The sequence below is a fragment of the Moschus berezovskii genome, chromosome 6 (assembly GCF_049115385.1).
Source record: "Moschus berezovskii isolate FMDL1 chromosome 6, NW_MosBer_1.0, whole genome shotgun sequence".
NCBI lineage: Eukaryota > Metazoa > Chordata > Mammalia > Artiodactyla > Moschidae > Moschus > Moschus berezovskii.
This window is the reverse complement of record NC_142465.1, coordinates 111,653,419-111,678,882: the sequence shown is the minus strand read 5'-3', so window position 1 is coordinate 111,678,882 and position 25,464 is coordinate 111,653,419. Positions and strand designations below refer to the sequence as shown.

Below are 25,464 nucleotides of genomic sequence, written 5' to 3'. Positions count from 1 at the left end.
AGGCCTGAATACACTGTGATACCAAAATAAATTACAAACATGAAACCCACTTTCCTAAGGAAAATGTAAAAAAATTTTAGGTCAGCCTAAACAAAAAAACTTTCAGGATGCAGTTACAAAAGTCAAATACCTAATTCTAACAGTAAACACATTCCTTTGGCTATGTACATTTAAAATGGAATACATGAGAAAATAATGTTGATTTGGAAATACTTTCTTTCATTCCCACACTCACTGAAACAATTTTATTCACTCTCATTGCAGACACCTTCAATTCACCAAAGAGAGAAGATGCACCAGTATGATTAAGAAATAAAAAATATATACCAATTACATCATGCCATTATTTAGTCATGTATCCCAGTTTCAGAGATATTAAAAATAAAACTTAGAACTGGTATTTTATTGTGACAGAAGAGTTTATCTACATGTTTGTTTAACATGAAGAAAGAAAAGTAACCCTACTGAATTATATTAAATAAGACTATTTAATGCATATGGGTTTACTTATATTTTTACAGAAAAAAAGTGTATGTGCAATGGTAAATATATTACAATCATATACAAGAAATGCACATAAGAATATTTTAAATATAACAAAAAGGGAATAAGACTGCTGCTGCTGCTGCTGCTAAGTCACTTCAGTCATGTCCGACTCTGTGTGACCCCATAGACGGAAGCCCACCAGGCTCCCCTGTCCCTGGGATTCTCCAGGCAAGAACACCGGAGCGGGCTGCCATTTCCTTCTCCAATGTGTGAAAGTGAAAAGTGAAAGTGAAGTCGCTCCGTCGTGTCTGACCCTTAGCGACCCCATGGACTGCAGCCTACCAGGCTCCTCCATCCATGGGATTTTCTAGGCAAGAGTACTGGAGTGGCTTGCCATTGCCTTCTCCGGGGAATAAGATTAGTATCTACTTAATGAGAGGTCTGAATGTGCAGCGCATGGGAAGATAAAATGTGGGATGATTAGATAGTGCAATGAGAAAGGAGCCACATCTCTATGTTTTAATATATATCTTCAATGGGCCCTGAACAATGTACAGTCCTGGGAGAGACTGAGAGAGATACTATCAGTAAAGCATAGAAGGAGGAAAGAAATTATTACCTAAGGGAGGTCAGTAAAGCTTCCCCTCCAAAAAAAGATAACAGTTACAAAGGGTCAGAGTCCCACAAATGAATAAGGGGAAAGAAAATTTTAGTCCATTTTCATTACATGAAATTCAGATACTACTAGGTTTTAAAAGCAAATAAAAAAAAAACAAAAAGCCACAAGTTTTAAGGGTGGCATGATGGGAAAACAACACCATTCTCTGTGTTCAAGCTCCGTTCATCATGTTGATCTTGATCTACAGAAATACAGACTCTTCTCACCAAAACAAGGTTTAAAATTACTGCTTCAGCCATTTAGACTGTTAATTTGAGGGGCTACCTTGAGTCTGAACTCCGAGCAAACAGGAAACACTCTTGCTTAAAAAAAAAACAAAAAACAACAAGGGACTTTTCTGGTGGTCCAGTGGTTAGGATTTTACCTTCCAATGCTGGGGGTGCAGGGTTGCTCCCTCTCCCTGGTCAGGGAGCTAAGACTCCACATGCTTCATGGTCAAAAAACCAAAACAGAAGCAACAGTGTAACAAATTCAATAAAGACTAAAACAATAATAAAAAATTTTTATAAAAATCAAGTAGCTCCAAATCTTATGAATAGATCATATACCAATTTTTTTTTAAATAAAGCCAGTTGTTTATAAATCAGAATGTATTAACAGTTCCCTTAGAAACATTATAAAGACAAGTACTCTTGCGAGTCCACAAAATCTAAGTTTAATCATGATGCAAAAGCCTAGAATTAATAATAGTTCTGGATGAGGTCTGGAAAAGACAGTTAGCAAAGGAAATAAAATTAACCATCACAAATAGAATAACTAAGTTTCCTCCTAACAGTAAAACTACTTACAAGCCTGGCCCGAGTGAGTGAGTGAGTGAGTGAGTAAGTGAGTGAGTGTGTGTGTGTGTGTGTAAATAACACACCACCAACCCCTGGTTCTGTTGTCTCTGTCAGAACAGTTACAGCAGCAGTACACTATCTTGCCTTTTCCTCTCCATTTTACATCTCCATGTACACTAAAGTTCTAGGACCTAAAAAGAGCAGTCTAGGATCCAAAATAACCTACTAACCTTCCATCTAAACATCCCCCCAAGCCATTATCATTTAATATTGGCCACAAAAACTAAAAGACTAGACTTGAGTCCAAAGTTCAACAAGAAGCCTTTTCAATAGTAATGCTGTACCCTGTATAACACTGTCAATCTCCAGGTTTGTTTTTTATTATTTTCTTACCTAAATTGATCCAGGCAGACAACCCAGAACCACCAAGTGATGACTTTCTGGAAGTGTCAACATGGCTAGGCTACAGCACCCCCATTAATTTAATCCAATGCTAATCTAGATGTTGTTATGAAAGTATTTTACAAATATAATTAAAGCCTATAATCCATTTAAGTAAAAGAGATTACCGCAGATAATCGAAGTGGGCATATCTGAATCCTTTGGAAGGCCCTAAAAGCAGGCTTCCCAAGGAAAGAGAAGAAATTCTGCCTGTGGACTACAGCATGGCCCAGGCCTATGGAGTTTATTCTGCAGGTGGTCTCCTCCCCCTGACAGTTTTCCTGTACAGGTCTTAGACTTGCTTAGCCAGCTGCTGACAATCACACTAGACAACTCCTTGTAATAAATCAGATATATATATATATGTATATATCTTGCTGTTGGTTTAGTCACTCAGTCATGTCTGACTCTGTGACCCTATGGACTATAGCCCACCAGGCCCCTTTGTCTATGGAATTCTCCATGTAAGAATACTGGAGTGGGTTGCCATTTCCTTCTCCAGGGGATCTTCCCCACCCAGGGACTGAATCTGGGTCTCTTGTACTGAAGGCGGATTCTTTACCACCTGAGCCACCAGGGAAGCCCATATGTACCTTATATAAATAAATATATGTATGTATCTCTTCTACTGGTTCTGCCTCTTTGGTTGAACTCCAACTGATACACAGCATAGGACAGAATATAAATTTAGAAACAGTACTTCATAGATTTAATTGGGAAGAACAGTATATATCTGCAGATGTATGGGCAGGCTTACTTAATCCTCAGTAGCTCAAGACACCAGAACAACACTAAATCATCTGACAGAAGCTCCTGTTGTTTTGTAAGAGCAGTGAAAGGGGCAATTATTTTCCTCAAGACCAATATGTCTGGGAATTCTTCATGACTTAATCTAAACCTTTTAATGTTAGAGAATCTTATATAAGTACTAGGAAATTTTAAAAGAATAATAAGAATTTTCTTTAGGCCAATGTTCATTTTTGCACTTAGCAGGTTGCTGAATGCTCTGTAAAAATGCATCTGCTTCCCAAAGGAATTGGCGTTTGGCATCACAGATGCACCAGCTAAGAGGCTACTCCTTAATGGGCACTCCAGCAAAAGAACCACCACACAAATGATGGGCTTCAAACCAAGAATGAGACAATTACAACCAGCAATATCTGAACCTTACCAGAGAGGACACATACTTAATCCACAAATGGTGGACCTAAGAGGCACTGTTCAGCTGGACATACAACCGGCTGGTCTTTATTTCTGATCAAGCAGATTCCCCAGCAAGCCCCCAGAGGCAGCAGAGCAGCAGCAGCAACTCCTCAAGTCCAGAACTGTCACCTTACTCGACACTCACTTTCCCAGGAAGTCCCAAACCAAGCCCCCCGACGGTGCAGGGACAGAAGCCTGGTGTGGAAGGCACAAAGGGCAGGAGACTGGCGTTCTGAGGGACGTGGACACAGACAGACACAGAGACCAAAACCCCAATGGAGTGGGACCAGGGTAAGACAAAGCAAGAGAATGGTGAAGAAACTCAAATGATAAATGACAGGGAGACGGACACCCACACACAGGAAACAGTGGAAATGGCAACACGAGAAGCAAAATTGTTAGTAAGACATGCGGGAGCCAAACAGATGCGCTAAATCTGGGAACAAAAGGCAGAAAATAGCTTCAATCATCTTTCATTCCTGTCTTGAACTGTGCTGCTCAGTAAACAAATTACAAAGCCAGGAGCAACTGAGTTTTTTAGGACTGTATCTTTTCTCGGTAGCTAAAAAATTATGTGTCAAATCTTAAAACAAGATTATGACACTGAACGACCCGAGGACAAAACTCTATAGTATGTTAAATACTGTGGAAAGAGAAGATCATTAACAACTCTTTCCCAAAATGTGAAAAATGCAGTGACTAATAAAAACTATTTGGTGTGCTCTGCATATAAGATAAAGATTTAATCCTATTTCTCACTCTCACTCAAATCACTGCTAACTGCTAAGTCACTTCAGTCGTGTCCGACTCTGTGTGACCCCATAGACGGTAGCCCACCAGGCTCCACCGTCTCTGGGATTCTCCAGGCAAGAACACTGGAGTGGGCTGCCATTTCCTTCTCCAATGCATGAAAGTGAAAAGTGAAAGTGAAGTCGCTCAGTCATATCTGACTCTTTGCGACCCCATGGACTACAGCCTACCAGGCTCCTCCACCCATGGGATTTTCCAGGCAAGAGTACTGGAGTGGGTTGCCATTGCCTTCTTCTCACTCAAATCACATCCTCTCCCAAATCAGAACTGGGTCCAAATATTAATTCAAACATTTTTCAAGGAAGCTATCTTGAATAGCCTGTGATAATTTCAATGTATAATTCTAATTAAAAAAAACCAAACAAAAATAAAAGTTTATCAAGGAATTTCTTTTCTGAACTACTGAAATACATTTAGTGGATTTAGTGGAAAGTCATTATCCATAAAAAGTACTGCATTTTAAAATCTATGAAGATGAAGTACTGCTGCTGATCTCAGGCTGATACAAAGGCAAAGAGAGGCATGTACTAGTCCAAGTATGCAAGGTGTGTGTGTGTCCATTTGGGGGGTAAAGATGCAGTGCAAACATGGAAGAAGACACACAGAAATGTATAAAATCTAATCTTGAGACTCTGATAATTTATTAATTCTGACTTAAAGAACATTATCCACCCATTTTCTCCGGACTTACTATCAAAATAAGAAGAAACAAATGAGTAAGTGATCAGCTCATGTTATTCGTACTTTCAACTTTAGTGAAGAAGAACCGTGAGGGTTGGACTTTAGTTTCTTGAAAATCAAAATCCTACAGGTACAGAACAAAAGGAAAAAACGACTTCCAGGGGAAAATATCAAGTCTACCCATAACCCTAAAATTTAAAACTGAATAAACAACTTATGAAAGTAGTCTATTAGTCTATTACCTCTTGACATTCAAGAGCACAAAAATACTAAAATGGGCTCAAGGGAGCCTCAGGATTAGTGAGTTCACGCTGTCCTGCTAGTCTCTCTGTTCAGAATACAGTGATTAGCATAGCTCTATTGGAAGAACTATTTCTATGCACTCGTGAATTTATGTTAAATACATGGTGTAAAGGAAGAGGCCGAGAGGCATTATCTTTGGTACAAAATACCCTAACAAGAAAAAAAAAAAAAAGGCAAAGAAAACTCCCAGAGAGTGGTCTGGCTGGCGCTGTTCAAACAGACGCCACTGTCAAGTAGTCAAAGATAGAGCTCAGCAAACACATTCACGTCTCACAAACTATCCTCAAAATGTCTCTCCTTCTAAGCTTGACTTGCTTTAACAGCTTGCTTCTCCACAACACACAGTCTAAAAATTCACGGTCCAAAAGACCATCGGCTCAGAAAAAGGCCTGAATGCACTAAAAAATGCTAGCTCCTTGAACTTGAGGCTCATTTGCTCCTGAAATAGATAAAATAAAGGGATACTTTCTCTGTCTAATCAATGATATTGAAGTCCACAGCTTTCCCATCTACTTCAACTCTGTGTAGCCTTTTAGAGACTCACACTGACTTAGAATAAAATGGAGGCAATGAAGACACCAGGCACTCAAGAATGTAAATTTGGAGAGACAGATATATTGGAAAAACATGACCCCAAAGTACACAGTTTCAAAACCACACTTCACCCTTCCTAACACAGTGAGTCCCCGTTCAGCCTCCCTCTCCTTACCTTTCCAACTCAGCAATCTTCTTATCTTTGTCATTCTTCTCATTTTCCACCTCCTTTAAGATTTCCAAGAGGCGGTCAACTTCTGCCTGGGCCTTGCTGGATTCATCTTTGTACCTGGCAATCTCCCTCTCCAACTGCTGTATTCGATCACTCATCTCGGGACTGGCTCTGGCTTCCAATGTTGCCTCATGTGCCTACAAAGAAAATGTCCAAATTCTATGAGACATGCATAGAGTGGCAATGGACAAACCAAGTCCCCAGAAGCCACATATACTCCAGTGTAAACAGGACATTATCAAATCCCTAATAGCTAGTCTTTAATTTATAAGCTTTTTCTCTGCTTAAATATTTCACAGACAAAACATTCATAATACACAGAGAAATAATATTAGAATCTGAACAAATTAGTTATTTAAAATAGTACACCTCTGAAACCTAAACAGTGTATTAAAAACCAGAGACATTGCTTTAAAGGTCCATACAGTCAAAGCTATGGTTTTCCCAGTAGTCATGTATGGATGTGAGAACTGGACCATAAAGAAGGCTGAGTGCTGAAGAATTTCAACAATAAGCACAGCCTTTTGAATAAACACCAACCTTACACCAGTTATGGTTTTCAGCAAAAAGAAAATATGCCAATACTAGTTCCTGTAAACCTACAAATTAGCTACAATGAAAATGAAACAAGGGAAAACATGAAAAGAAAAACAGCAATGGTAGAAAAACAACTAATGAATCAAAGAAGGGGGAAGTCACCAACTCCTCTACCCAAAGATAACTTTGATTTTTCTTATGAACCTAAACACAAAGTGTAAGAAATCCTCAGAAATAAGCAGCTGTAGAACTACCATGATAACAAGGAGATTAAAAGTAAACAAACAGAAAATGTGGGATCGTCATACACAGGTGAGTTTGGATTATTAGTGAACAACAATTACTGCTCTTGATAGTTACTGCTCAGTTTTATAATCCTGAATACATCTAACAGTTTTACCGTCAATATTCTGGTATTAAATAGAGAATTATCTCCACTTGTTTAGTGATGGGGGAGGGGGGAAGTCAATTACCAAGTCTGAATTAACCTCAAAAAAAAAAAGGATTTTTCTTCTTATTCAAAAGTAACTTTAAAATAATGGCTTTTCTTCTTTTCCTTAGCTTAAAAATACAACTTTATTTTTGGCATATCCTAAAAAGTGACTCATTATGAGTTTCATGCTGAATACACCCAATACATGGAAAGAGTGAGTGAGTGAAAGTTGCTCAGTTGTGTCCAACTCTGTGTGACCCCATGGACTGCAGCCTGCCAGGCTCCTCTGTCCATGGGGATTCTCCAGGCAAGAATACTAGAGTGGGTTGCCATTTCCTCCTCCAGGGGATCTTCCCAACCTGGGGACTGAACCCAGGTCTCCCGCATTGCAGGTGGATTATGGAAAAAGACCACCACCCAAAGTGCCAACACCAGGTTTGAGCCCCCTTTCATCAGTAATCATATGAAGTGGACCCAGTTAATCAGAGTTGATAACTCAGAGATAATAAATATGCAAGTGCTTTGAAAAACTACAAATGGCTATATATATGTTACAGAGGAGTAAGTCAATGAAATGGATAGTAAGTATCCCTACCATATTCTAATATTCACCATATGGGTGATTATCACTGTAAAATTATCTCTTTCCAGGAAGCCTAAAGCTAATGGAAGAAAAATATCAACTGAGATTTTTACACTGTGGTCTTTTACATTTCTCTATAAAGGAGCTGCATATTTGAATCTTACTCTGAATTATTAATTTTCTAAGTGTTTGAGGACTCTAAGGAGTAAAGATATTAATGCTGCAAGAATTAATCAAGGTATAAATAGTATTATCACTCCATTAGTAAGTTATTCCATCCAAATACTATAAAGTTTTCTATGTTCTTATTTAAAAGCAGAGCAAGAAAATGGATAAATATTCTTTAACCTTTTTCAACTGTGATTCCATCTTCAGGCACTCCTCCTTCTTCTGCTCCAAAGCAATTTCTAGAGTCTTGAGCCGTGAGTCCTTTTTCAGTCCTGAGGAAGCCAGGGACGAGGCGTGTTCTTTCAGATCCAAGAGTGAAGCCTAAAAGAAGCAATGCATACCTAGAATAAACACTACTTATTAACCAAATGGAGACTGAACTTCTTAAATTTATTTTCCTGGTGGTTTCTAGTTTCTTTCCATTACCATATACTGACATATTTCCAAGAACACGAAATATAGAACAGCAGCATTACCTCTGGCTTTCAAGTCCTAACTGAAGCAAAATGAATCCCCAAGAAAGGACAACTGAATAGTGACTTAAGGAGTTCTAGCAATACATACCCATTCTCACAAAATAAATGGAAGAAGGTCAAGCTCTGTGAATATAAGCAGTCAACCTTAGTGGCTACACTGATTTTTCTCTTTTAGAAGAAATATTCTATTAAAAACTTCAATTTCTATACATTTTCCTAAAGGTATTAGAAAGAAAACCCTGAGAATGTCACTAAAGCTCATGATTATCTGATCATGAGGCATTAGGCACTTTTGCTTTTCAGGTGGCATACACGAGGTTCTACAGAAGTGAGATGGAAATATATGAAGGCACCTATCTGGTCAAGATTTGTGTAAGGTTTCCCTGCTGGTGTTGAAGAGATCCCTAAGAGTGGATGCAAACAGACTCCTCCTAGTGCATACTCCCTCCATCTGGCACCTTTCTTACCACTGGCACGATAATTCTCCAAACGTACCTGGAGAAGTACTATTATTTTGGAATCCATAAAGTGTCATTAACAAGTAAGAAACCAACTCCTAATAGCTGGAAGAGGTAGGAGGTAAGGCTTAGAAAATGAATCATTCCATCTAAGCTTCCTGAAATAGCCTTGGCTCTAAGAAGATTCTGTAAACCTTCCATCAGACCCTTTTCTGCATGCGTTATGTCCACACCAACAACATACACACAGTGCACTGACTAAGCAGATCACGCAATCCGCTGGGGGTGATCCCGACCTCTTTCTCTGAGAGGTCGCCCTGCAGTACACCGACTTTCTCTTTCAGGTCTTTAAGGTCTTTCTTGTAGTTGTCAATTTCCTCCTGCTTTTCCCGCTCGTCTCGGTCACGCTGCTCCTTCAAGCGTTCAATCGTCCGCTCCTGTTAAGAGAGGACATCAGTGCATAGAAAATTCCTTTCTACTTCTACCTCATGACTACAATTCAATTCAGAGCTCATGCAGTTTCACACTTCCATCCTCCACTTAAAAAAGACAGTGATAGGTCATTAATAATTTACTTTTTAAAGAATTCATCCTTCCTGCCTATCTTGCTGTAACATACATCTGGCTTTGTTCTTTTGATTCCCTTAGGTTTCTTTCCCTATAATCTTAATTAGTATTAGATACCGCTAAAGTATTCTTTTGAATAATCTCATTTATTCAATTCCCAAGTAACAAAAAACTTACATGTATATATACCCTAAGGACAGTAAGTACCAAATATTTCTTCTCTATATACAATTCACATATTGCTACAAAGCAATGGAAACAATTCCCACACCAAAGAGGAGGAGGTTGGAGAGATTATGATTCGTTAAGCTTAAAGTATCAAGAAAGATAAAGAAAAAAGAAACCATTAAAACTTCTGTCAACAGATACTCAGGAAGTTTGAAAGCTGAAGCAATTTAAGTATATTTCTGGATATTATTTCTGAATAGATTTGGGGATCAAGCCATGATCCCTGGGCAGGCAGCTTGAAGCATTCTGCATCCAAGAGGCTTAAGGAACAGTAACTCTATTCCTTAAAAAAAAAGAAAAAAAAAATCCAATTAAAATGCCCCACCAAGAGTCTTTAAACCTTTTCCAAGACATTAACACTTGTCACATTGGGCTACTTCTTTATTTACTCAATCATACCTGAAAAAAACTAGGTTTGCCCACAAAGGCAAAATGTAATGGCAAGGCCACAACTTGAAAAACAGCAAGTCCATGGTATTAAAAACCAAAGCCCGTGAAGACAAGAGGTCCCAATGTGGCGCAGTGAGAGGACTAATGACGCCTCTCAGTGGACAGGGTCTGACACGCCCACTTAACCAACTGCAGCTGATCATACAAACACCAGGGACGTTTCTGAGACAGCAGCACTGACGCACATACACTGCCACGTGTAATGCAGACAGCCAGTGGGAAGCTGCTGCACAGCACAGGGAGCTCGGTGCTCTGTGGTGACCGAGAGGGGCGGGATGGGGAGTGGGGATGGTGGGCGTGGGAGGAGGCTCAAGGGGGAGGAAGCATATGCACACATTTAGCTGATCCACTCTGTTGCACAGCAGAAACTAATACAACAGTGTAAAGCAATTACACTCCAATTCCATAGTTAATTAAAATATTATTCAAACAGAAAAAAAGTTTGTCTTCAGAAGACAGTCAACAGGTAGCACATGGCTGATTCTCCAGAAACTTTAGCCCCTGCCCTCCAGTGTGGACTCCTCTCTGCCCAGCAACAGATGCTTACACCGCCGACAATAAAACGGATCTTCTTTCCCTCACACTATCAGCAGTACGGGAAGCTCTTCCCTCTTCTGCCAAAGCAACTTCCTCTGTCTTCTCCACCCAAGTCTCATCACCCGAGTCACTTCTGCATTCGTGAGGAGGAACACAAAGCGTGTGCGTGTGAGGAATCTGGGCCGGTCACCCACCTTCTCGGCAAGGGCCTCCTCCAGAGTGGTCAAGGCGGTGTCGGTGTTGGTGGTGTCTGCCTGCAAGGACTTGACTCGCTCCTTCAAGCTGCTCATCTGCTTTTCCTTATCTCTAAGCTGCTCTTGGAGGTTTTCAATCTGAGTTGTAAATAAAAATCATTTTAAGTTGGGAACAGACAGGTCAGGGTTGTTTATGAGTATGTGTTCTGTAGAAATAATTTAATCCTAAGGGTTTTAGAATTTCATGTAAACCTTTAAGCTGAGAATTTATAGCTGAGAAATAAAAAACACACACGGTGGCAAGGGGGCGGCGGGGGGAGTTAGTGGACACACATGTATAGTCATGACTCTCTCAAGAAGTAACAACAGAAAAAAGACCACACATATAGGGATGGGGAGAAGGAGAAGACCTAAAGAGAAGAGCCATGAGCAGTAACTGGATTACTACCCAGCAACGGTGTGGATGCCCAGAGGGACTCCTCTAAAAAGTGCTGGAGAAGGACAGGGACCAGCAGGACAGTAAGAAAAACCAACCAGCGTGAAAAGGAGCAACTGTTCTCAAGTGATAATGTTTGAGTCAGATTTTTATATCACCTTGTATCTAAACAGCAAGGCTTTTCAATGAAATTTATTATCATAATTCCTCATTCTTTCATATACACTTACATGTACTCACTTAATCAAATCAAGTAGTGCTGAATTCTCTACTATATGCCAGGTACGGGTGACACCAAGAGAAGTGAACAGATCCATTTTCATTACAAGATGGGAAGAGGACTTTCTGAAGCTGAACCCAGGACACAGACATGGACAGACAGACGGGAACTATGAGGGACTTTTAAGCAAAGGAATGGTCTAGTCAAGTTCTCTGTTTTAGACTGATGAATTCTGATGGCTGTGGAGAAGATATCTAAGGGGACTTATGCAGAGACACGACAACAATTAGGAGACCATATCAAGGCAGGTAACTGAGCTTGGAAACTAAATGAGCTAAGAGAGATGGAAAAGGCGGCACGAGGCAGTGTGGGCTTGTGGAAGTGTGCAAACAGCATGTTACCAGTAAGGAGACAAGTGTAGGTCCAGTGAAAAAACAGTAAGAAAAGATATGGAGGCACTCAGATGTTCCTGATAAGCTAAAGGAAAATAATAAACAAGGCGACTCCTAAAACTCATAAATGTCATTCTTCTGTTCAGCACGTATTTGCACTCCTGCTACAGGACAGGCTCTTTTCCAGGTGTTGAGAATTAATTAAAACAGACAACCCCATCCTCAAAGAGCTTACATCCTACCTACGTGGTAGACAGTGGATGAATAAATAAAATGAACATAGTACTCAGGACAGCAGGTAAGTCCTATAGAGAAAACTGAAGCAGGAGAATACAATCGTCGTGTGTTCTTGAACTAGCTGGTTTATCTCACACAGCTTTCAAAAACAACACGTCTTACCCCCATGAACAAGATGACCACAGTCTACACTCCTCCATACATGAACATATTACATTTCCACACATACACACCATACTCTTTTGTCTGTCTATACTTTTCTCACATTTATCTCCATTAGTCCATCTATCGATACATTATAATGCTAATCTCCAACCATAATCATTCATTTCATGCACGTCTCCACAAGTAGACTGTATCCGACTTCTCCACCCCAGTTTTGTACCTTCGTATCTGGCACACGTCATGTCCATGATAAATCTGGCTCATTAATCAGTAAATAATATATAATCTTGGACTTTTATAAACTGTATTTAGGCATACACATAAACTTTTGCCAAGAAAGGAACTACAAAAGAACCCTAGATCCAGCCTTAAAATAATTTCCTACATCAATCAACTTAATACTGTATTATAAGCTCTTTAAGGGTCTGCTTCATTCCAAAGGGGAAAAAAAGCAAAGGTCCCTCTCTAGAGTCAACGAGAATTTCACAGCAGAAGAAATAAGCTAAGCAAAAAAGATTTGATGAATTTGGTGAACTTATAATAGGGGACCATGAATACCGTAAAGCTTGGATTTTTACTCTTTAACAAGGAAATAATCCTACAGGTGAACCACTGAAACTGGTTCCAGCCTTTTCAATGCCAATAAAGTCTAAAGCCTACTGTCTGAGAAAAGAATATCACGTACGAAGAGCACTGGTTCCCTTTAACCAGACCCTCCTACTGGAATCTCATACGGATCAATATTTAGGTAAACTCACAACCATTAAAGAGTTTTGCCACTTAAAAATCTAGTACACCATAAACACACAGAATGCAATGCCCTAGTGTTCACATGTTTGACGTAATTATAGTTGCTAACATATAAACCCTACTCGAACAAAAAGATACAATCATGTTGTCGATTAGATTTTCTTACTAAGAAAGCTAACATATAAACCCTAATCAAATAAAAAGATACGATCATGGTGTCAATTAGACTTGTTTACCAAGAAAGAGCAGTATGACAGATTTTCTTACAAAATGAAATTTCCCAAAACCAAGTTTTACAAGAGGTCTGTTTTATGAGCCTGCCTAATGTACAAACAGCCCTTACATGCATAATAAGGATAGTACCCTTCATTCTCCTCCATTATCAACATCTAAGAAATTAAAACATTAACTGTTAACAACTTCACTTGTATAATTCGTATGTAGTCCAACTATTAAAGGAATCCATTTATTCTCTGCAGGTAAAAAAAAAAATAAAAACCTTTCCTGATATACTGGGGTACAAAAGCTGCTAAACTAGGTAAAATCCCCTTTAACAAGTTCCCCCTAAGCTGCTTTCTTATTCAATCACTCAGCTGTCTAAACAGATTGTTGAGTTGGAGGGAAGGAAAAGGATGGCTATTCTTGGACTCCTATTTACTTCTAAAGAGCAGAAATAAACATTCCATAGTGAAAGGAACTGACAAAATGAAAAAAGGGCTGCTGCTGTCACTTCAGTCGTGTCCGACTCTGTGTGACCCCATAGATGGAAGCCCACCAGGCTCCCCCGTCCCTGGGATTCTCCAGGCAAGGACACTGGAGTGGGTTGCCATTTCCTTCTCCAATGTGTGAAAGTGAAGTCGCTCAGTCGGGTCCGACCCTTAGCGACACCACGGACTGCAGCCTACCAGGCTCCTCCATCCATGGGATTTTCTTGGCAAGAGTACTGGAGTGGCTTGCTGTCACTAAAACTGCCTTCTTTGGGCAAGTTGCCATCAGTGAGGAAGACTTGAAAGAGACTTGAAATAGATGCAGATATGTGCAAACTAGCTGCATAGGCATTAAACAAACTCACTCCTGTGCCGGAGGAGGGTGCATACAAAACATTTTTAGTTATCCAGCAGCGGGATGGAAAGGATGGACGATAGTTAATCCTACTAAGAACCCCTCTTATATATCCCCACTTCGTTTGTTGTCCTGTCTGACTCTTTGTGATCCCATGGACTGTAGCCCGCCAGGCTCCTCAGTCCAGGGAACTCTGCAGGCAAGAATACTGGAGTGGGTAGCCATGCCCCTCTCTGGGGGGATCTTCTTGACCCAGGGATCGAACCCAGGTCTCAAGCACTGCAGGCAGATTCTTTACCGTCTGAGCACCAGGGAAGCTGTGGACCTGATGATTAATGGAGAGGTCCAATTAGGTAATACAAACAGCCTAATATCATAGGAAAGAACTAACAATGAAGAATTCAAGAAGGAAATATTTTTTAAATAACTATTTAGAGAAAAAAGACATTTTCCTTAAAATGATCCCTCTAATTAGAGTATATCCCTGGTAACTGGGCTGGAAAGAAAAGAGAAATAACTATTATACTATATAGAGCCTTTCTTTTCCTTGCTGCTGCTGCTGCTGCTAAGTCACTTCAGTCGTGTCCGACTCTGTGTGACCCCATAGACGGAAGCCCACCAGGCTTCCCCGTCTGGGATTCTCCAGGCAAGAACACTGGAGTGGGTTGCCATTTCCTTCTCCAATGTGTGAAAGTGAAAGTGAAGTCGCTCAGTCGTGTCCGACTCCTAGCGACCCCATGGACTGCAGCCCACCAGACTCCTCCATCCATGGGATTCTCCAGGCAAGAGTACTGGAGTGGCTTGCCATTGCCTTCTCCGTTCTTTTCCTTACACAATTTTTATTTTACAAAGAGAGAAGAAAATTGATGGAGGAAGAAGACCGATGAGGAATGCAGGCCGCACGTGAATCCATTGATCTGCACAGCAGCTCCATATTGGCACAGATTTCTTAACATCTTTTGTTTTGGTTTTTATCAGCATTGCCAGTTGTCAGAAACTATGTTTCAACATGGGTGATTTATTCCTGGTCGAGTGGGACTGATGACTCTGCCAGGCCCTAATCACTAAGCGAAGGTAGAGGAGACTTTCTACAGGTGGTAGAACTAAGGACAGAAATCCCCCAACACTTCTCACACCCACCTACCTCCTCTGAGCATCATTTAAAGGAAAAGAATTTTTCAATGATGCCTCCACACTTATTCTAAGCAGTCATCAGTGTCAAATTTATTGTGTGAAGTAGGTTCAGGAAATCTTAGGCTCTTCCTTTTTTAAATCATGTATTTACTTGGTGCTTTTCTCAGACATTAATTATCAGCATATCCTGGGTTTATTCTAATTATCCTGCCGTACCTGTATTTACTAGGTTTCCGTGGTAGCTCAGTGGTAAAGAATCCCCCTCCCAATGCAGGAGACGCTGTTTCAATCCCTGGGTTGGGAAGATCCCCTGCAGTAGGAAATGGTAAACTACTCCAATATTCCTGCCTGAAGAATTCCATGGACAGAGGAGGCTGGTGGGCTACAGTTCATGGAGTTGCAAAGAGTGAGACACAACTGAGCAACTGAGCACATGCACACAGGAACCCTTGTATCCCAACTTGTTTGCTTCACAAATTCTGGGTATTCTGAAGCAGGAGTTCAACGATGACCTTAAGGTATGTCTCACATTCCAGTCCACACAAATGAGCCACAGCATTTTTACATGAAGAGCACCAACTGCTTTCATGAGATTGTCAAAAGGGTAGAAGAAAAGTTAAAAATCATTAATCAGTGGCATTCTATTCAAATACCCACAATACTGTCTACAATTAATAGTCACTTCCCTTAGAACTGCCTGCCTAGCTGGTGTGTCAGAGTCTGGTCTGGCTGGGATACTGGGAGGACAGAACAAGAGGAATAGCAGGTCCTCACTATAAGCAACGGAAACCCAAGAACCTCATCAAATTTAGGGAATTTTCCTTGGTCAACTTGAATGATTCTTCTAAGCTGAAAAACCCCTGTAGGAAAAGAAAAAGCATTAGGAGAAAAAAGTAAGGAGGTCTAGCAATCACAGGAAGATGAAACAGATAAAGAATAAAATACATGTCTGACGCTAGAAGCTATTTTCTGGTGAGGGTATACATCGGTGTAGCAGAGAGAAGGAAGGGTACAGAAAGTGATTTCATCAGAGTTTGATTTCAGATTAACTTCTTCAGGCGGTTAATTATTTCAGCTTCTCAACTAGAGTTGACAGGCACCTAGGCATTTATCCAAATAGGGATTCCCACAGGTGAGAAGGCAATGCCAGTTAATTCATGTCAAATGAGAAGCAGTTTTAAGCAGAATATTAACTGTGCTTTGAAACTCTGATCAAGCATTTTTGGTTGTTTTCTTCCCCCAAATCCTTTATCCCTTTTCAGATGCCTAACTATGTCTTTATACTATGACTGCTTCCTCCTACAAGGTCTCCTGGGAGACTAAGAATAACCTTTGTCCCGAAAGGGACCTGACCCTTTCACATTGACTTGTTAATTACCATTTTTCAAGTTTAAAATGTGTATTCAGTCAAAACAGAATTCAGGACACTCCAAACTAGAGCCTGCAAGAAATCTGAGGATATTAATATGGCACATGATCAACCGAAAATGGACACATTCCATAAATCCTCAAATTATTTACTAAGCTGCTCAAAAGTCCAAAGAAATGATGTTTTAATAAGGATCAAAATTACTTCTATGTTGTACAAAGCATTACAGCATAAGCCTTTGAATGGTTCTTATTTACATTATGCTTTAGCCATTGAAAATACAGAATTTATCCAAAGGCCACATTCTCTCAGGTCCGCCCTTAGTGCCTCCACGATAATGTTGGTAGAACAGGGCTCCACATTTCCCCAGGTGAAAAATACTTAAAGCTCTTTAAAAACATATCCACTCTTACCCCAGGAATGCAAGACTGATTCAACATACAAAAATCAATCAACAGAACAGTCAGACATGACTGAGCACACACATAGATGATGCTGACAAAAACGAAGTTAAATCAGACTTTGCAAGTTCAACCATCTACCCTCCTTAAAAGTTTACTTGAAAAGGTGAGGGGAAAAAAGTTACATAAGCAAAGTAAATCCACATGGTGCACACTCCCCAGCAGAAATACCACCATCAATCAGACTTCATTGACTGTGTATTGTTTTTTCAACAAAATACTGCAAGAATTTAGCTATATATATTTTCCACTGAGAAAAATTTTATAATTTTAATTTAAAAAAATAAGTAAAAGAAAGAAAAGGGAAAATCCTAATGCCTAAGTATATTAAGCTTTCAACTTAAATGCAATTAGGGCCTGACCTTGTCTTCTTCTAACTTAGCTAACAGCTTGTGACTTTAGAAAACACTGCAATTAATTCTTAATAAAAATCATTCTTGCTATTTAGTCACTGAGTCGTGTTCGACTCTTTTGTGACACCACGGATTATAGCCCCTGCAGGCTCCTGTGTTCATGAAATTTCCCAGGCAAGAATACTGGAGTGGGTTGCCATTCCCTTCTCCAGGGGATCTTTCCAACCCAGGGATCGGACCTGCATCTCCTGCATTGGCAGGTGCATTCTTCACCACTGAGCCACCAGGGAAGCCCTTGTTAAAGGCAAGGCAGCACAATTTTTAAAATATTAATCTTCCCAGAATAAATTAGTAAATGTTGTTTTCAATGAGAAAACATATCTTTTCATTTTATGATATGGAAAAACTGAAGAAACTAACATAGTCTTAAGACTCCACAGAAAACAAAATATATAAAGAACCTGTTCTTCCTGACTTCCTATTGAAAACAAAATAACAGGAGACTTAAAGAACCAACCTAGAACCAAGAAAGGGGAAACCTTCTAATTCTATGCATCAGTAGCTTTCTGCTACTGTTAGACTTGAATTCTAAATACTGAAACTTAGGACACTGGAGATGCAGGCCAGGCAAGAGAAACAGACGTTACAGAGCAGAGACAGGAGAGATGGTAACACCTGCATCAGCAAATTAAACCCCAAGCTCCATTACCATTTATAATCCATCAAGCAAGGGGCGGTACAATTTTAACACACTTTCTGAATGCAGCTCAGATTCAAATGCTCGGTAACATTTTCCAGGTCAGTGGTTTATTATAAAAATAAGAAATCTACTGTAACACAAAACTACTTTAAACCATCAGGGAGAGCCCTGCAAAGGAGGGGCTGACGCTAATCCTGTTGTACAGCACGCCTGGCCATCTGCTATTGTCTCATTTCACTCTCGGAGCACAAGGCTATCACCATGCATACAAATACGTTCATTGCCTAGAAAGCTAGAGATGGTGGGCGGGCAGGGATGGCCCAGTTTAGTTCAGTCACTCAGCCATGTTTGACTCTTTGAGACCCCATGGACTGAAGCACATCAGGCGTCCATCACCAACTCCCAGAGCTTGCTCAAACTCGTGTCCATTGAGTCAGTGATGCCATCCAACCATCTCATCCTCTGTCGTCCCCTTCTCCGCCTGCCCGCAATCCGTCCAAGCATCAGGGTTTTTTCAAATGAGTCAGTTCTTTGTATCAGGTGGTCAAAGTACTGGAGTTTCAGCTTCAACATCAGTCCTTCCAATGAATATTCAAGACTGATTTCCTTTAGGATGGACTGGCTGGATCTCCTTGCAGTCCAAGGGACTCTCAAGAGTCTTCTCCAACACCACAGTTCAAAAGCATCAATTCTTCGGCACTCAGCTTTCTTTATAGTCCAACTCTCACATCCATACATGACTACTGGAAAAACCATAGCTTTGACTAGATGGACCTTCGTTGGCAAAGTAATGTCTCTGCTTTTTAATATGCTCTCTAGGTTGGTCATAGCTTTTCTTCCAAGGAGTAAGAATCTTTTAATTTCATGGCTGCAGTCACCATCTGCAGTGATTCATTCTGGAGCCCAAGAATTTAAAGTCTCTCACTGTTTCCCCATCTATTTGCCATGAAGTGATGGGATCGGATGCCATGATCTTAGTTTTCTGAATGATGAGTTTTAAGCCAACTTTTTCACTCTCCTCTTTCATTTTCATCAAGAGGCTCTTTAGTTCTTTGCTTTCTGCCATAAGGGTGGTGTCATGTGCCTAGCTGACGTTATTGATATTTCTCTCAGCAATCTTGATTCCAGCTTGTGCTTCATCCAGCCTGGCATTTCACATAACATACTCTGCACAGAAGTTAAATAATCAAGGTGACAATATACAGCCTTGACACACTCCTTTCCCAATTTGGAACCAGTCCATTGTTCCATGGCCGACTCTAACTGTTGCTTCCTGACCTGCATACAGATTTCTCAGGAGGCAGGTAAGGTGGACTGGTACTCCCATCTCTTTAAGAATTTTCCAGTTTGTTGTAATCCACACAGTCAAAGGCTTTGGTGTAGTCAAGAAAGCAGAAGCAGATGCTTTTTCTGGAACTCTTGCTTTTTCGATAATCCAGCGGATACTGGCAATTTGATCTCTGGTTCCTCTGCCTTTTCTAAATCCAGCTTGAATATCTGCAAGTTCTTGGTTCACGTACTGTTGAAGCCTGGCTTGGAGAATTTTGAGCATTACTTTGCTGGCGTGTGAGATGAGTGCAAATGTGTGGTAGTCTGAACAATCTTTGGCATTGCCTTTCTTTGGGATCGGAATGAAAACTGACCTTTTCCAGTCCTGTGGCCACTGCTGAATTTTCCAAATTTGCTGGCATTTTGAGTGCAGTGCTTTAATAGCATCATCTTTTAGGATCTGAAATAGTTCAACTGGAATTCCATCACTTCCACTAGCTTTGTTCGTAGGGATGCTCCCTAAAGCCCACTTGACTTTGAATTCCAGGATGTCTGGCTTTAGGTGAGTGATCACACCGCTGTGAATATCTGGGTCATGAAGATCTTTTTTTGTATAGTTCTTCTGTGAATTTCTGGAGAACATACTGGAGAAGGGAATGGCAAACCACTTCCTGCCTTGTGAACCCAATGAACAGGGATGGTCTAGACAGAGCCCAAACCGGGCAAGAGTGTGGGACAGTCCAGCCATTACCACAGTACTATTCTCAAAAAACAAAGTTTAATGCATATTTAATAGGCCAAAGTAATACATTATTTCCTGGTATTCTCCTTAAATACTGAAATAGCTAAAATTAAATTTAAATTTAAATTAAATTAAAATTACTTAAATAAATGGTTGTAAGTAATATTTGTGAAAAGATGATCAGAGAATGCAGATGCCAAAAACTAGAAGATGATAAAAGTAGAGTTACCATCTCCCTCTTCCTTATGGAATAAGTGTCTAAATCAAGAAGCCAAGCAGGTTAAGCGTTGTATAGAATTAAGACATGTCTTCAGGAATATCTCAAGTTCCATGGGTTGGCTTAAAAGCTCAATTTGCTTTTTCCTTAAGATGCTATGGAAAAACCAAAATAAACTTATTGGCCAACCCAATACCTAAAAGGTTATGCTTAATATCCCGCTGCAGATCAATTTCTTAAGTTTCTAATGGAAAATCTTCAGGGCCAGGGGAAAGAAAAGTTGAATTCTACTTACTAGTTTTCTAAATAAAGTAACAGGATAACAAAGATGAGTGCATTCACTGAAGTTTCTCATGATGTAAGAAGTGGGAATAACTTTCCCGGAGACTCTTAACAGAGTTCATTAAGGGGGGTTGGGGGTGGGGAGACATTCAGAGATAGAGATCTGCCAGGAATTTTCAAGAATCCGTATTACAAATGTACAAAGAATGGAGGTGCAACTCTGGGACATGACCCTCTTGGCAAGGACACGACCCACCTTTTTCACTCACAGCGCTCCCTCAGCCTGGGACATCTCACCCCTTCCCCATCTGCCAAGCAAACTTCAAGGATCTTCAAGACTCGGCCGCTGTGACTTTTCTCAGACTCCTCTCACACAGGTCAAATCTGAAATGCTCTGCCTTGTGTGCACGTATGCCACTCGTGTAGTAGCCTCTTTGGCTCCCACAGCTCTGAGTCTGAGAGCAGGAGCCATGTCCTGCCGGTGTGCGCAGCACAGCACCGGGTGCACAGCAGAAGGCGCTATGCTGCCAGCATGAGTGAAGACGGCTGAGGATGCCTGGGACGACCAGAAGCCCAACAGAACACAGAGTGACTGTGTGACCACAGATGTCCTCAGGAAGGAGAGGAGCCAAGGAGACTCCCGTGTCCACACATACTCCCTGCCCTAAAACGAGCGCTACTGTCCCACCATGTGACCACGCCACAACTCACTCACGCAGTTCTGTCAGTGAATATCTGCACAGTGTTTCCTCAGGTTTAGATTTTTCCTCAATCCAAACACGGTTACTATGAGCATTCCTACATACAGCTTGGAGTTCATCTAAAGTATATGTATATGGCAGGGTACCTTTACATTTAATAAGTGCTTTCCAAAATTGCTGTATCTAATTTAAAAGCCCAACAGCAGTGCATGAAAAAGAAATCCAGTTGCCATATTTACCAATACCTGACACTGTCAGACTTTTTAATTTTTGCCAATGAAGCCTAAACTGGCAAGTATAAAATGATTTCTTAACTGACTTCTTAATTTTTGCCAACATGTGTTAAAATGGTAAGTATAAAATGATTTCTTAATCTTTTACATTCCCTGATGACAGTGCGGGAAAATGGGTAAATAACTGTTCATATTTATTTGCCATGTGTATTTCCTCTTCCATCTATTTTTTAAATACATACATAAGTTGCACAAAAACACATTATCCTGGCCTAGGGTATGGGTGCATGTACAAACACCAAAGCAAGTATTTATTCCTGGGAGATAACAGAGGGGAATACTATCAAGAAAAGGCATGCCAAAGAACTTGGACTGTATCTGAAATTTTACTTCCCAAGTCTAATAACTACAATTACTTATTACATTATTCTCTATGTTTTTTGTATCTCTCAAATAACTAAATTATGAAATATAAAAAGTTATATAAATGCATGGTCAACAAGCATGCACTTATGACCACTCTGGGAAAGGCATTCAAAGGATTTCTTGGGGAACCAAGAATTAAGTGAAATGTAAACCCTAGAAACAAGGCAAGCTGTGGTGCAACAACTAGAGGTAAACATTAAATTCACTGAAACACAGAAATAAAGGCTACACAATGTGAATTACCATGAAAGAAAACACTGTTCTTTCCCCTCAAAAAGAAACACAATGTAAATATGAAAAGTACTGTAGACACAGCGAAAGACAACAAAATTTATCAGCAAAAATCAGGAAATTTCTAAGACATCACGTTCCAGTGAAAAGTCATAAACCTATTCTTTTGAAGAGAAGGATTTGACAAAATGATGCTCAAGTTCATGTGGAGAAAGAAACAAGTGAGAAAAGTCAGAAATTGCTACAAAAAGAGGAAAAGAATAAAGCAGAACAACCTTCAGTTCAGTTCAGTCGCTCAGTCGTGTCCGACTCTCTGCGACCCCATGAATCACAGCACGCCAGGCCTCCCTGTCCCTCACCAACTCCCGGAGTTCACCCAAACTCATGTCCATAGAGTCAGTGATGCCATCCAGCCATCTCATTCTCTGTTGTCCCCTTCTCCTCCCGCCCCCAACCTTTCCCAGCATCAGAGTCTTTTCCAGTGAATCAACTCGTTGCATGAGGTGGCCTAAGTATTGCAGTTTCAGCTTTAGCATCAGTCCCTCCAATGAACACCCAGGATTGATCTCCTCTAGAATGGACTGGTTGGATCTCCTTGCAGTACAAGGGACTCTCAAGAGTCTTCTCCAGCACCACAGTTCAAAAGCATCAATTCTTCGGCGATCAGCCTTCTTCATAGTCCAACTCTCACATCCATACATGACCACGGGAAAAACCGTAGCCTTGACTAGATGGACCTTGGTTGGCAAAGTAATGTCCCTGCTTTTTAATATACTATCTAGGTTGGTCATAACAACACTAAATGCATGATGAAAGTGCAGTAATTAATAAAACTTGCTACTAGGACAGATAAAGAGGCAGATACATGGAACAGGCCAGAAATAGGCCCAGATTTACAGGACAATTTATTTGTGGCATCTCAAGTCAGAAGAAAAAAGGTAGATTATTTAATAAACATTATAATGACAGCTGTCTGGCCACATATCAAGAAGAAAAAGCTGAATCATTACAGCCAATACATAAATTTTATAAAATAATTTTTAGATGTAAAGAAAAAAGAAACTTTAAACAAACCAGAAGAAAGCATGTGTGAGTTACTTAATAACCTTGGTGGGCATAAGGGCTTTTTGCGCATGACCAAAAATTCAGAGGACACGGAGGAAAGGACTACTAAGTCTGAAGTGTAAATTCTTTTTTTTTTTAATTAATTTATTTTTTATTGGAGGCAAATTATTTTACAACATTATATTGGTTGGTTTTGCCATACATTGACATGAATTCGCCCCGTGAAGTGTAAATTCTAAAACAAACACCACCAAGGAAACAAAGAAGAAAAAGACAAAACATATTTTGCAAAGCATGAGGACAGAGGCCAATCCAACATGGGGAAAAATTAATCCATGTGACAGAAAATGTAAAAATGACAGGAACATGTAGGTTCCCAAAGAAAACTATGAAATGCACTCAGATTTAAACAAATATTAAGCAGGAAGGTAGACATTTTTAATTATCTATCAGGTCAATGGGAATTTTTAGGGGTTTGGCAACAATCGTCTGATGAAGCTGTGAAGAAAGTCATCTGAATATAAAAAAGCCACAGGCTTTGTAAAAAAACCGGGCATCTTTTTTTTTTGGATTCATACAGTATCATTCTTGAATGAGGTGTATTTATGACACTATCTGTTATGCTGTCATGACATATATGTAAGTAAGGGGAAAAAAACCTATAAATATCTACTGACACAGCTACAGGACATAAGTTAACTATGGTGTAAGACACTGAAGGCCATGCAGACATTAAAAACAAAGAGATAAAGCTACACATAAAAAGACACAAACATGTTTACTTTTAAAAGAATAAAAAAGTATGATCCCAGTTGTCTTTTTTAAAAAAAGACACATACAGGCCCACATATATGCCCGGATATTTAATAAAAGAGTATACAATAATTAACAGCAAGTTACATCTAAGGAGCTGCACTGACAGGGCCAAAGAATGAGAAAAAATAATTTCATTTCTGATGTTTTTGTACTTCTTGAATTTTTTTTACCTTGAACATATATTACTTTCATAATTTAAAACCAGCAAAAATGTACAACAAATTAGCATCCACTAAGAAGGTATCATAGCCAACTATTTAGAGTGATCTAACTTTTATGTTTACTTGAAAGCAGATGAAAACCAAACTAATGTAACAGAGGACAAATACTAAACATAGTCCTCTGTACACAAAGGAAAAGCTGAATTTGAGGTTTAATAAGGCGAGTTATCTTCCCTGGCTATCGTTAAAGGTTAAAAATGAACTGGAACAATGTCAAATACTTCTCATCCACAAACAGCAGTGCCTACTCTGTCACCTCAAAGGCAGCCTTAATGAAGCTAAATGTGGGAGGGGCAGATGATCAATAGTAGTTTCCTGACTGATTATAGGGTGGTTAGCCTCTTCCCAGTAGTGATTAAGGTAAAAAAGGAAAGAAAGTCTTCTTTTCCTTGAGATATGCACATTACATGTCAGTAGAGTAGCACGTGTCTCTATTCAAAACTGTAGTCTTCTTAACCCCGAGGATGGAGCAGCAAGCACACGGCCCACACACTACCCTAACACGTCACCACAGTTGCTGTACGAGACAGAAGACCAGGAGAGGCAGAGGGATGTCAGTACAAACATTCGGGCAATTTACAAAGCACTGTGCACAAACAGTAACCTGGAGAATACGCCTGAAGATACCAGACAGTGTTTACTTGGAAATTTTAAGAACCGAATCTGCAGAGCAGTTTTAACAACCTACCTCCTTCAACAACAGTTTTCAATTCCTACCTGCAAAAGTATCAACAGAGGAATGAGAGACAGACTTTGACAGCATGTGGGTACAACGTAGCGGGCCCTGGGTTCAGAACACCTGTACCTCACCTTTTTCTGAAGAACGTTGACCTTCCGCTCCTTCACGTCCAGCATGTCCTTGAGGTCATGGATCTCCCCGGCCTGCGTCCCCTTCTCTTCAGCCATGTCCTGGATTTGCTTTGTCTTCTTATTCAGCATGGTTTCCTTCTCTTCCAAACGCAACCTCAGAGCGTCCACCTACAAGTGTTGAGATTTTTACAAGTGATTAACTGAAAAGAAGGACTTCCCAGGTGGCTCAGCAGTGAAGAACCAGCCTGCCAATGCAGGAGACTCCAACTAGGATCCATGGGCTGGGAAGATCCCTGAGAAGGGCGTGGCAACCCACCCCAGTATTCTTGCCTGGAGAATCCCCATGGACAGTGGACCCTGGTGGGCTACAGTCCATGGGGGTCGCAAAGAGTC

At 40.2% G+C, this 25,464-nt stretch overlaps 1 protein-coding gene across 10 annotated transcripts in view; it reads right to left on the bottom strand.

Moving 5' to 3' along the window:
- Positions 1–25,464, bottom strand: part of ERC1 (ELKS/RAB6-interacting/CAST family member 1) — a 277,757-nt gene that overhangs the window by 160,231 nt on the left and 92,062 nt on the right. For all 10 annotated transcript variants that reach the window (XR_016037703.1, XM_055396335.2, XM_055396333.2 and 7 more), the window contains 5 exons: positions 25,072–25,239; positions 10,780–10,917; positions 9,100–9,240; positions 8,050–8,190; positions 6,092–6,285 (listed from right to left, as the gene is read on the bottom strand). Coding sequence is in view for 9 of the 10 variants with exons in the window: in XM_055396335.2 (XP_055252310.1) it covers positions 6,092–6,285; positions 8,050–8,190; positions 9,100–9,240; positions 10,780–10,917; positions 25,072–25,239 (782 nt within the window). In the remaining variant the exon portion in view is untranslated. The remainder of the gene's footprint in view (positions 1–6,091; positions 6,286–8,049; positions 8,191–9,099; positions 9,241–10,779; positions 10,918–25,071; positions 25,240–25,464) is intronic.